General features: G+C 41.8%; 2 protein-coding genes across 2 annotated transcripts in view; one reads left to right on the forward strand and one right to left on the reverse strand.

Annotated features, from left to right (window-relative positions):
• Positions 1–756: 756 nt before the first annotated feature.
• ecrg4a (ECRG4 augurin precursor a) lies at positions 757–4,856 on the forward strand. Its single transcript, XM_041950830.1, has 4 exons — positions 757–886; positions 2,681–2,728; positions 2,840–3,009; positions 4,466–4,856. The coding sequence occupies exons 1-4, from the start codon at positions 817–819 to the stop codon at positions 4,613–4,615; spliced, it is 438 nt and encodes a 145-aa protein (XP_041806764.1). The 5' UTR covers positions 757–816; the 3' UTR covers positions 4,616–4,856.
• Positions 2,882–13,484, reverse strand: part of uxs1 (UDP-glucuronate decarboxylase 1) — a 30,676-nt gene continuing 20,073 nt past the window's right edge. Inside the window, exons 10-16 of the mRNA XM_041950829.1 lie at positions 12,888–13,007; positions 12,562–12,605; positions 8,166–8,226; positions 7,974–8,031; positions 7,143–7,246; positions 6,002–6,134; positions 2,882–3,061 (exon numbers count right to left, since the gene is read on the reverse strand). Of these exons, the coding sequence (XP_041806763.1) occupies positions 6,003–6,134; positions 7,143–7,246; positions 7,974–8,031; positions 8,166–8,226; positions 12,562–12,605; positions 12,888–13,007 (519 nt within the window). The 3' untranslated portion in view covers positions 2,882–3,061; position 6,002. The remainder of the gene's footprint in view (positions 3,062–6,001; positions 6,135–7,142; positions 7,247–7,973; positions 8,032–8,165; positions 8,227–12,561; positions 12,606–12,887; positions 13,008–13,484) is intronic.

A 13,484-nucleotide genomic window follows, 5' to 3' on the forward strand; every position in this document is an offset into this window, starting at 1 on the left:
CCTCTTCCTGTCTTTTGTTTTGCCGCTCACCTCATCCAGCAGGAAGCAACGTGATCGTCTGCCAGCTCCTGGCTTTCCTGCATTCCAGCTCTACCTGTGAGAGACAGAGAGACTGTTTGTAGCTCCAAACTAAACTATTTCCCTCTCTGACACACACACTCACACAGCACAAAATAAGTGTGTGTAAGATGGATAGAGGAGCTTAAATCATAAATCAATACATGCAGTTAGACTGTGATAAATTTTACATTCATGCTGCATTCAGCTAATTTCATCTGCAGCATCATACTCTATTTTCACTGCAGTAATTATTGTCATATTCCTGGCTGATAATGCGACGCCCACACTGACTCTCGTACAGTCAGCAGACTGAATGACTGACAGCAGCACAGAGATCCTCAGGTCTTTCACTGCTGGTCACTGAGCATACAAACAGTTTACACTCGGTTAAGAGACGCCGTTTTCTAATGCATTTGCACTGCAGCAAGCAGCTTCAGAAACTGAACACTGCAATATTTTTTCCACAGAGTAAACCCAGAGGAGGAAAGCACATTCAGTTGCATGCTGCTGCCCATATGCTGTACGTATGGGAGATGGAAAAGTACCTGGAACGCACATGTAAATTCATTTAAGAGCGGAAAAGCTCCAAGTTGCAGGCTTGTGTCTGTAGGCGAGGAGGTAAACGACATTCCACCTCCAGAAGCCAGTTTCCACTTGGAAAGTCTGGGTTGCCGCCCACTCTCCCCTCTGGTCGTGCTGCAGTTTGTGCACAGTTGTTGCTTTTCAGCAGCTCTGTGAAGACTGAGCGCGTACAAGATGGCGTCCCAGCAGCTCTGTTTGAGGTTAACGGGGCTGGCTGTTCTGCTGACACTGCTGGCTCTCGGAGGTGAGCTCAATCCGGTTCTTTTCTTTGGCTTTCCTTCTGCTTTACTCACGATTTGCTTGTAAAATGCCACATTCTTTAGTCTACATAACTCTGTCCTTCAACATCTGGTCTTCTACTTTTTTCTACATGTTTGCGGTAGATGGGTTTCAAACAGGGCGACCAGTCAGAGAGATGAATAGCTGCATGTCAGAGTGTTAGATGTTCTTTTAGAGAGTGGTCCTTGTTCGAAAACATGAAAAGGCACCTTTCTACAAAAGTTTCTCTGTCACCGTCTTCTCTCTGTCTGTCACACACAGACTTTAAGTAACTTTGATAAGAAAAATGAAAATACACTATAAAGAAAATGTAGACTCATGAATAGACAAGGGAACAGATTGAAAAGGCCGTTCTGATAATTCCATCCCATTTACTTTAAATCAGTAAAATCGACATTTCTGCGGCCGACTGCTGCCAATCAACTGATCCTGAGGAGGGCGCGAATGTTTGTACCAAATTTCCCAGCAAACCATCAAATACTTGTTGAGACGAAGCCACTCAGAAGCATGAATCACGGTGGCGCCAGAGCAAAAGTTAGAGGACCACCAAAGTCAGTGGGAAAGATCATCTGGGGACCACGAACAGGTGCACAAACATAGTTAAAATCTAAAAAAAACAGTCAAATGTGTCCTCCTCAAAAAATCACAAAATGAAAATGAACAAGGCGTCTCTCACTCTAGTGTCGATCTGCCTCAGACGATTGATTTTCTCTTCCTGAGAAGTGTCATTTCATCCTAGCACACACTGCATGCATTCAAATGCACTGATCAGCTGATAAATGCACTAATGATGGTTCTACTTTGTGCTCCTGGCTCTGGGAGAAAAGAAAAAAAAAACAAAACGGCTCATGCTAAAGCTCTGGAAAGACTGACTCAGAACACACACATCATGGACAGACCACCATAGTGATGAGGAAGGCTCTGCAGGAATGTGCTGTTCAGAGCTCATTTGCAACCGGGAGAAAAAACACATGAGAGCAATTTTCTCCAACAGTATCATTTGACTTCTAACTGCACCGTGTAAATGTTTTGTGCTTCAGAGCCCACTTCACTTTCGAGGCAATCTGAGGCAGACTCAGCTTAGAAAAACTTTTCAGAAGAGCAGATGAATAAAACCCTCGAAGGAAGGAAAACCTGAACCAGATGTACGGAGGGTCTTCAGCAGAGTATTTTAAAATGCAATCTGACTGAAATGACTGTGTGCAGCGAAGCACAAGACGCCTAATGAGCGCGCACTGTATAGCTCCGCTGCTCCAGTGGGAGAGAGCAGCAGCGGGAAGTTAGCCGTTGTATTTATATGCAAATTGGCCACGAGCTATTTTCACTGGACGCGTGTTGGCAACTTCACCACGATCCCCTTTGACATTTGCATCTAGAATGAGAACAAACTCAGCCATGAAAGCGGTTTAATGAAGTGAACTAGGGAAAAAACAGTAAGCATGAATCTAATCAGAAGATAGGCTGCAGTGCCGGTGGAATAATCAGACAAAAATGGCATTTTGATGGAGCTTTGATGAATCCCAGCCTTAAGCATCTACAAGCACAGAGTTGTTCTTGAAGATTGGCTACTGAACAACAGCTGCACCTGTATTCTGATGGCTCATAACTGGCAAAAAACCTACAATTTCCTCCAGACACATACATAGTGTGTGACTGAAGCTGATTCCGTCTTGTTTTATTATCTACGAAGAGTCTGACCTGTCATGAAGAATGGCGCTTCATGCTGCAGCTCACTGGCTCTGTTCACTCTCTTTAACAGATGTATCCAGCGACCGCAGCCTGCACAAGATCTTAAAGAAAAGAGATGGTAACATTTGGCTTAACAGTATCATCACACTGCTGATACAAAGACTAACATCTGTGAAAAGTTTTTGGAACATGCCTTTTCATTCTCTTTCCCCACCGTGCTTCCATCCAGTGGCAGGAGCTGGTGCCGCCCCCTCAAAGTCCTCCATTGCTGTCCCCTCTTCCAAGGCTCAGGAGTTCCTGGCTAAACTGAGCAGAACCAGGAGGAACGTCTGGGATCGCAGTAGACCGGACGTACAGCAGTGGATTATGCAGTTTATGTACATGGGATTCGACGAGCAGGTGGGTTGTGTCTGTTCCAGCAGAGTGCAGGTTTGCTCTGAGCTCCCGAGGTCTGTCAGCAAAACACAGAAATCGATCTCCAGTGGAGCTGTAGACATGACGGCCACTCTGCAAAACAAAACTGATCCACATAACAAAAACACATGGATTTAGCACCGTTTGAGAGATTGCTCTTCACTCAGGGCTTCGAGGGACAAAAGAACAAACAAAATGTTTCTCTCACCAGTTTCTCTCGTGTGTCTTAGTGTTAAACTTTCAAAACTTGAACTGTTGCTTCTGTAATCATAGATATTTTATTTTATTGAGAAAAACTGGATTATCAGAGGCTGTGCAAAAAAAAACACAAGAAACACAAACAGATAAAACAGACAATTAAAACTTTAGTAATCTGAAAATATAAATATATCTCAGACATGTGGAGAACGAAAGCGAGGAGTGACAAGCGTAGAGTAACGTGTAGTCCAGTCTTTTCAAAAGGCAGTCACACTCACAATTGTTGCTGTCAGACTGAATGAATGAACACACACATGAATTCCTTCTCTCATCCACAAACACACCACAGACTCATCTTAAAATGAATTCATCTTTTTTCCCCATCAGTTTACAAACACTGCTGCACAATGACAAAGCATCCTGTTCAGACGCTTCACTGAGCATGTGGTTAAAGCACCTTTTGGCAGCAATGACAGCGTCCTACAAGCTTGGCACACTTTTGTTTTAGAAGTTTCACCCATCATTCTTGGCAGAATCGCTGAAGCTCAGCCAGGCTGGATGGGGCGAGTGGGTGCACACAGATGCTCTGCTGGGTTCAGGTCAGGACTCTGGGCTGGGCCTCTCGAGGACTTCCACAGAGTTTTCCTGAAGCCCCTCCTGCGCTTTCTTCTAGGAAGACTGACGGCGGTTCCAAATGATGAGGCTATCGCTTTCAATGCCGCGGAAGCTTTTTCTTTGTCACTGTGGCGTATTGCATGTAGATTGATGACAAAAAAAATCTGATTTGAATCCATTTTTAGATGAGTCGGAAATACAACAAAAAGTGGAAAGTTTCTGCATGCACTCTATAACTGCCCTTAGAGAGCCAGTTTTCTTTCAGGTCAGTGACTATCATGTAGAATTCACCAGGGAGAGTGAGGGATGGAGGGAGCAGATCATAACAACAGATAAAAAGGGAGCAGAGTGCACAAAATAACCCTCTACCGCCACTACTTTTGACAGCTGACAGCATTTTCATTTCAGTACTGCAGCAGCATTTGTATGCCATTTGCTGCTGCTTTCTTAAAAGGCCAAACTTGTGAAAGCACTGGCCTTTTCAACATTTGCCTTTCATGCGCGTCTGCTGATGGTCTCAGTGGACACCTTATCAGCCCGCCTCTGTGTCTATTATCTTGAGATTTGTTGACGCCGAGTTCTTTAACGAGTCCCATCTGTGGTGTTCTGTTCTCCTCTCCCTCACCAGAGGCTGGAGGCTGACCTGTCATACTGGATGGACCACGCTCGCTCCAACGATCAAGGCCGTCAGCACCACTATGATGAAAACTCCCCCATCGGCCCGCGTGATCCCGGTTCTTACAGACACGGAGCTAATGTCAACTATGACTACTATTAACTCCAGCCTGTGATAGTCTGTTGGTTTGACACCTGTCACGACTGCTTTTGTTGGTTTGGTTACACCCACCAGTATAACTCACTCTACTTTTACTCTCCTTCCCCACATATAACTTAGAAAAACTGAAATAACAAACAGAATGCATTTTTTGTAAATAAAAACAGTCATTTTCACAATCACTTTCAAATGAACTGTGTTTAGCAACAACAGTTTTACAAAGTGTTCCTGAGTCCATGTAGTAACATCCTTCATACAGTCACGTGTTCACAAAGTGGTGAACCTCGCTTCATCCTCACTTGTGAGGGACTGAGCCTTTCCAGGATGCTCCTTTCATACCCAATCACCTGTTACCAATCAACCTGTTCACCTGTGGAATGATCCAAACAGGTGTTTTTGGAGCGTTCCACAACTTTCCCAGTCTTTAGTTGCTCCTGTCCCAACTTGTTTAAAACATGTTGCTGCATCAAATTCAGGATAAGCAGATATTTCATCAAAAAAATCAATGAAACTGATTTGGTCAAACATTAAATATATGGTCTTTGTGCTGTTTTCAGTTGAGTAAATGTGAAAAAGAATTGGCAAATGATCACAGTCTGTTATGTTTGTGTTTCACACAGTATTCAGCGCCTGGGTTGTGAAATACTGTTCAAATGTTGGCTCCGTTTTTAAAACACTACTGTAAATAAAGATGTGGCTTTGTACTGCCCTGCTTTCTCACTTTCAGTTCACAACTGCCTCTTGCACACACTCACACACTTCATATCTTCATCCCTAATTATATCATACACAAAATATTGGAAATATTTTTATTAAAATAACATCTTCATCTGAAATTGATAATGCACATCCTGACATGAGATTTCACATCGTAGAACAAAATGATGTCCTGATAAACACATAGTGATGCTGTAACAGTCTTTCTAGAGGATTTGCCCAGTCCTGCAGCGTGCTATATGAACAGCCTACAGGGTGCTAGCACGCCACTGAGAAGAGGACAAAACATCCATCCTCCGGAGACAAAACACCATGAAGCTGATAAAATAAACACAAAGCACTGATGCACAGTACGAGCTAGTTGCAAGACTCTCACGTCTGTATTTAAATAGCAAAAAAGCACAAATTCACAAAAAAGGCAGGCTGGACTCATTTTTCTGTTTTTGATTCAGGCTTGTCCATCCAACACGCAAGCTCCGGTAAGGAAAACCTGAGCTGCCAGGGCAGCTGCAGCTCCAACGCAAGGCAACACTATCTTTTTCTCAAAAAAGACACCATATCCCAGAGTACTTTACTCAACAAAGTATTTCAGAGAGAGGCGCTCTTCAGGGGACCTCTGAGGAGTTTTAACATCCTTCTGTGTTTAGGGAGAGTCTGTGGTGGGGACCTGACCTCAGTTGTGTCTTGGTCTTCCTTTCTTCATCCGGGCGGCTTTAGGTTTGGGGATGTACTGGTTGTTGGCCTGGTGCTCCAGTTCCCGACTGAAGTACTGGATAGTTTTGTTCAAGCCTTCCTCCAGGGGCACCTGCACACACAAGACACAACACATACAACATCAAGATGCTGCCTTACTACATACTGAGGCTTTGTCAATATATTGATCGGATAATACATCAGATATGGTTGTGAATATATAAAGGCAGTTACGTCGTCAACTGCTAATGATGAGATACTGATGAAGGCTGCTCTCCAAACACAGCTGAGCAATGTGCCAGCGATATTCTTAATTGTGAGCTGAACATCCACCTAAAGACCTCGTGTGTCCCTGAGGGTCTCTTGCAATTTAACTAAAGCACTGAGTCAATACGTCTAACCTTCAAATAAATAAAAGAGATCAATAATATACACTTTAAAGTGACACCTGATGGATTTAGAATGGAATAATTTCAGAATATCAACTATGTTAAATAAATGTGGTTAATGTTTCTATAAATTGTGACCTGCCGGTCAGTCTTTCAGTCTGAATCCAGCAGCCAGCCTGGCAGTTACTGCTCACTGCTGCGGGTGTGTGCTTTGTGCTTTGTGCTACTGGGTTAGCTGCCAATGAGCTTGTGGTGACTACAACGCTTCAATGTTGCTGCAGAGAAGCTACACAATGTAAAACCATCAGCACAGTTTCAAGGTGGACACCAAGAATTAGTGTCACCAGTTCAGTATCGGACCAAATGTGAATTGAGTTACAGAGTTGTTAATAATGGCCAGAGGTTGACCTTTGACCTTTTTAATATAAAATGTGATTTTATCCAATGAGACATTTGTGTGAAGTTTTGTCATAATTAGCATATGACTTACGCCAAAAATGTGTTTTGTGAGGTCTCAGTGACCTTTGACCTCCAAAAGAAGGCATAAAAACAACTAATAATTATTCAATTAATCTAAACAACAAACATGATTCATGTTAGTACTGGGAACATTTGGCTGTACTTTCTCTGCCAATCATCTGATCACATCTGCAGCACTGTTATAGCAGGTCTGCAGGACAGTGAGCATGAGAGCAAAGTCTTGCTGCCTGACTCTGTCGTGCGTCACATACCACCGGCTCCCAGCCCAGCATCATCTTGGCTTTCCGGATGTCAGGTCTTCTCCTCTGCGGGTCGTCCTGGGCCTCTGGAAGGAACTGGATCTGACTGCGGCTCACTGTGTGTTCGTGGACAGTCACAAGTGTACAGAGAGACGACTTTTAGCACTGGCAAGAATCATACAGGCGGTTTGGAGGGAGAGATAAGTTAAGGAAGATCAATGCTTCTGTGTCAGAACGTTGCTGTGGCTTCATGCGTAGGTGCACCAACTCTGCCCGAGGAACTACTGGAGCTGATATGCAAAAACGTAACCACACGTTCTGGCTATGGAGATTTCATTAGACCTGCATAGCTATGACTCGTCAGCTAGGGCCGTTTGCTTTGTCTCCTGCATATAATTCACAGCAAAAACTACATAGAACAAATTGAAAAAAGGCTCCTTATTTTCTCTTGGTGCAGTGCTGCTATACAAATTGATATTTAGTTATCTAAGCCAAGTCATTTCCATCAAAGCCATTTCCACTGCAAACTTTGTCGTTGCAGCCACCGTCGCTCTCACAGTGACAGGGAGAATGAAATATGACTTTATGTATACAGAACAATACAAACAGAACAGAACAATAGCTGAAAGTTATGGCCTGATAGTTGTCATATCGGTTGCCATAAAGGTGTCAAATCCTACGCTGAGAAACAATGCAATCAATTTCTATGCCAAGATCACAGTGACACAGAAGCATAACTCCACCTTCAGAAAGGATGGGAATGACAAAACAGATAAAAGGCAAAGTAAAGTGGGAGAAAGACAAGAGTCAGGAGTTTATAAAGGCGCACAGAATAACACTTACCGACGAGACTTTTGATGAGACGAGCAAACTCCAATATGGTGTGTTCCTCTGGGTTCCCCTGCAAACAGATTTCATAGCCTTCCATCACATCAGTGTCAACAAGAGAGAAACACTAGATTAAAAAGTGAACGCCTGTGTGGACGTGCTTTTCCGTTTCAACTCGTCAGACACAACCTGGTAGGATGAACTCACCAGATTGACCGGACTGCTGATGTTGCTGTTCATCAACGACACCAGGCCGTTCACCAGGTCGCTGGAGAACAGATCAGACACACAGGCACGCAAATTAAAATGGGTTCTCTTGCTCCGTGTGGTGGACACTGGGTGAGCATGAACCTCTCATGGAGAGTGCTTTTCCAGTGCTGACATAGATTGTCCAAACTCTGACACAGTCTGCTCAAAAGAAGTCAATGTGGGCCAGACTGTGATTCACTTTCCATTGCTTTCACAGAAAATGCATTCAATCATGTTTTTCAAAATCCATCAATCTTTTCTCAATCATACTCCACCACCTGCAAAACACCACATATTTGCAGAACACTTTCAAGTGCCATCAAACCGTTTTCAAAACTTAAAAAAAAAAAACACATTCAAAACCGAATGATGCCAAATTTTGTGCATTTCTGCAGCAGCCATACTGAAATGTCTAGAAAATCTAAGCAGAATATTTATGATAAAATGAAACACTAATCGTTCCAAACACAGCTGAGTGCACTTTCAGATGAAAGCCAACCCAGGTGTCTTGGTTTTGATCTCAATACCAAACAGATAAACGGGGGTGGCTTCAGAATTATTTTGACAGACAGACAGGAAAGAGGAGTTTCAGGGAGAGGGAGAATGAGTGGAGGCCAATGGAGAGCAAGGCCAAGAGTGGTGGTCTCTGATGAGATAAGGGCCACAATTATTGACCACGGTATCTCTTTGAGAGAGGCCGGTTTCAGAATGCAACCAAATCTGCAGCTGTGCGGATTTTCTGGTAAAACAACAGGTAAGATGTGCATCCTTCAATGATAACTGAACTACATATTACAGTACAAGACAGTATATTAACAGTTTTATATAGCTGACAATTTGAAATGTATTATTTTGTGTTTACAGTAGGATCCCTCGCACAGGAGGGAGAGGCACAACATATTCAGATACGCGGGAAATTGCCGCTATTGAAATGGTAACTGGCAAGGATGCTGTAAAACTGGGAAATTTGGGACAATGTGATGGCAGGCAATGTTATTTCTGGGAATGTAAATATGCCAGAGTCCTAGATACATAAGGATGAAGCAGTTGTACTCTGCACCCTTAGAGACAACCGGTGAATGTGTGAAAGGACTCTGATATCAATATGTGCAGGTAAGAGGAGGTGCTGCACAGTACGAGTGATTATGCTACATGTTATTTTGGATTCATTATTGCAGCCACAGAATTTCAGGAATTTGTTTTTGTTTTTTTTGGTTTCAACTTTGTTGCTTTTACAAATTACTATAAAAAATAAAGGATATTGAAGCAAACTGCTGCATCTCTGATGTAGGCTTGCTACACATACTTAAGTACAGTCAAAGTGAAAGGACGTTATTCTATGAAGCGATGCTAATGTAGACTGTATGAAGAGTTTTGAAAAAATGACTCAAGTGATGCTTGTTAGCAATTGAAAAAAAGGTACTGTATGCTGTACGTAATGTAATACAAATATCTCAACTAACACAGACCCACAATTGTTTCAATATGGCTTTTCTATTTAGCATCTTATCATAGTGGAGCCAAAAGTTCCAAGGCCAGGTGAGAAATGGCAGCTTCAGCATGAACATCTCCAGCATATCATGCATATAAATGCTTGTAAATCTTCTTTCAGGGCTTCTACCCTCAAGACATATAGTCTTTACAGGCGTTTGAAGGTTATTCTTTTATTGTGATTGTGTCATGTATATGACTATACACAGTCTAATGAATATAAACAATAACCAGAACGCAGCGCACTCATTTTTACACAATACTAGAAAAAGTCAATCAGGACTAAGTGTCAACAGCCATGTTAGCAGCTCTGTGAGGCTGTACTGAGGCACAGAGGTGCTTTGAGCTATAATGCTAATATCATGCTAACACAGTCAAAGTCAGAGGACCACCAAAGGCAGTAAGATCCATCCTCTGGGGATCAGAAGTGCCAAAATTTAATGGCAATTATCCAATCATTGTTGAGATATTTCATAGCCTACAGAGCCATGTCTAGATCTAGCATAGCTAATACTAAAAAAAACCTATTCGCATGATTTTCAGAAATACGTTTTTAGAACTTCGCATCTACAGCCAAATTCATAAATTACTGATGACACATATAACATGTAATTATAGCCTGGCAGAGAAATCGAAATAAAGACTTAATATTTCACCGTGCTGTTTTCCCAGCTTTTGAATCACATGTTGCCCACACAACATGTGATTCAAAACAGCACACACAACTCATTAGTACAATTCTGTCAATAGACCTTGACATTAGCAGACACATGCAAACAGAGATAATGATATGACAGGCTACCTCACCTACCACAGGTCAGGGAATAGAGTATGCAGGCTTGCTTTGAAAATATAATCCCTGACACTGCACAATATCCATACCAGTTAGGCTCCACTTTCCCCCAAATGTCAAATTTGCATTCATGCATATATACATGATATACTGAGAGATACATTCTGTCCATCCCATGTAAATAAATGAGGTTGGCTAAATAACAGAAACACCTCTCTCTATGATGTATTACAATTCAACAACACCACAAACTCCATTCTTCAAAATGATCATAAAGTTGAATCAACAACTCTATGAAACATCTCAACAGATGCTGAACATCATGACCGTTATAAAGGAAGTACTGATTTTAGCTGATTCGCTAGAGAAGCTTGAGAGAAAATGTGGTTGTGTGTGTAAACAAACATAAAACCAGTCTCTCCTAGTTTTACAATACAGCGTCCCAACTTTTTTGGAATCAGGGTTGAAAAAGCCAACCTGACTGACTGTTGTATAACACTGTTCATAAGCACTGCACAATGTGGTGTAACCAAAAGCTTCTGAACTTTAACATTAAAATTTGACAGACATGACTGTGGGTAGGGGAGGCTTTAGCATCTCTGGCCCTGAATAGTTTTAGTAATGAAGGAAATCATGTGAGTTTACCAAAGTCATTCCTGAGAGTTTCACTTCAAGGCTAGCTTATCTGAAGACCTTGACTTTTTACTGCTTACACAACACTAAGGTCATACAGCAGCAGATGAATGTTTCTGAGAGATATGAAAGCTTCAAATGATGCAGGTCTCTGATCTCTCTTCTTCAAAGTGGTCAAATTAATCTCATAATCACCTGCACACAAACCAGTAAATACTCCTCTAAACCTGTCAAATACACATATTCTTGCTCTTCCTGACACGCACATGTTGGCATTAAAAGACCCCCTTCAAAGAAAATCAAGCTTTAAACCTTGTTAACATGTCCATATGGTGTTTTCATATGCTATAAGACATATCATGAGTGAAATATAAAATGAGTGTTTCCACCTTGGCACTACAGTGGACCAATGAGAGTCTGTCAGACTCGTGGGGTATCAGAGGAGAAGCCAAGTGTTGCTACATATCCGTATTTTGTAAGATAAGTATTTCAAATGATGGTCGAGACGTGTTCTGTTTCCAGGAGAAATGGTGAACCTTCACATATTACCAAAGGATCTGAATATCCGAGAGGCAAACTGTCGCCTGTAGTACCTGTAGCACTGCTGTACCACAAAACCTATATTGAAGCCTGTTCCATCCATTTACCCTGCGGACACAGCGAGCAGCAGCCAACATGTTGGTCAACTCGTAACTCTAATGTCCTCATGTCAACTGCGTCCCAATGAACGTGCACTGTGCTGGATAATGTTAGCCTACGTTAGCCTGCCAGGTTACACGTTGATTCATGCCAAATGCTGACAGGACATTTACTATGGTTTGACATTGTTGACGAAGACAGTTGCGGCAACGCTCTTCAAAATGATTGATTGACTTGATGAGCAGAGTCGAAGCTGCACGCTGGCGGTTGAGGGGTGGGTGGAGACACAGGCGGAGGCTGCTTCGATCTGCGCATACTACATGAAGGCAATACTACACTGAAGCCAATGGAAGCAATGAAGAGATTTTTTTCATGGTGAAAACTTCTCAGTATGTAATTTTGATTTAATCAATGTCTAGAGAGGAACGTTAATAATTAACATGAAAGTCCAATTTACAGAAGAACCCCTCTGCCTGATCCAATAATCACAAGTCCATGAAAGCATCAACATCGAACAAATGACTTTGATATATTTCAAGCACCAGAAGAGAAATTCACTCTGCTTCTACTGCGGTCCCTCTCAGTTGCAACAAATTAAATTAATTACAAAAAAAGTGGTCACTAAATCTGTATACTGTACAATGGCATGGCACTTTTAATACTGTTAACATTGTCATTATATCGTTTCCTGTGTGGTGGGTAGTCAAGTCAAAGATTTTTCTGTGATCAGAACAGATCAAAGAGAAGATTGATGCATTTCTGAGACGTAACACATCAGGCTTAATTTAGCAGTCTTACCTTACATACTGAAATGCTCTCGTTTGGGATCCAGTGCCATACACCTAGAAGAACAGCAGAAAACTGATTATCATTTCTGCATGAGGCACACACTGGAGGTGAGTGTGTGTTACCATGTGTTAAATGATATATTCACTTGACAATACATTTTAAAAAGTTTGTGCATCAAAATAAATTTTTTTTAAACAATTTATCGCATGTTTCATATCAGCCATGATATAAAACAGACCTGCATCCAGACTAGGAAGTTACTTTGATATGATTTAAGGTACATACAGTGTTAACATCTTCACAATGCGAGTACTGAAAAAGCTGTAAATGCATACCGTGAGAGGTTCTCCCTGTAGAGCCTGCAGGATGAAGTTGCTGACAACACGTCCATCGTTCATGTGCATTCGGGAGCCAAACGTGTTAAAGATCCTCGCCACCCTCACCTCTACCCCTTCCTGTCAGCAAAGAAACATGACAGCATGTGGCTCATTCATCAGTCAACTTTTGTTGTTCCTTGGTTTTAATGTTTTGACACTGTATAGCATTTTGTGGAAACTGTGAAGTTTATATTGTTTTCTTTAGTGAAATATGAAACCTGGCAGGTACTGGCCTGAATATTTCTGTGCCCTTGGTATAAAATGGATGCTTAATGGATGCTTACAGGTTTATTTATAAGCTACAGAGGAACATAAAACAAGGCTGTGCACAGCTGTCAATCACCCATGTCTGAAAAGGTTTTACTTATTATTAGTTTCTATTTTTTAAGCCTCAAAATCTGAACAAAAGTTTTGCATTATTCAGTAAACCAGCCATACAGCAAACATTCAGGAACAGAATGAGCCCTTTACCTTAAACCAGATATTTCTCTCTCATCCACTCCTAAAAAACATCAACCACATTATTAAAAGCTGTTCTCTGACTTTTCTGCAGGA

Source organism: Chelmon rostratus, chromosome 13, assembly GCF_017976325.1.
Source record: "Chelmon rostratus isolate fCheRos1 chromosome 13, fCheRos1.pri, whole genome shotgun sequence".
Lineage (NCBI taxonomy): Eukaryota > Metazoa > Chordata > Actinopteri > Chaetodontiformes > Chaetodontidae > Chelmon > Chelmon rostratus.

Excerpts from the sequence above, each read along its gene's own strand:
- ecrg4a (XM_041950830.1), top strand. The coding sequence starts at position 817 with ATGGCGTCCCAGCAGCTCTGTTTGAGGTTAACGGGGCTGGCTGTTCTG. Across the intron at positions 887-2,680 it reads GACACTGCTGGCTCTCGGAG|ATGTATCCAGCGACCGCAGC; the intron begins GTGAGCTCAATC and ends TCTCTTTAACAG. Across the intron at positions 2,729-2,839 it reads GATCTTAAAGAAAAGAGATG|TGGCAGGAGCTGGTGCCGCC; the intron begins GTAACATTTGGC and ends GCTTCCATCCAG.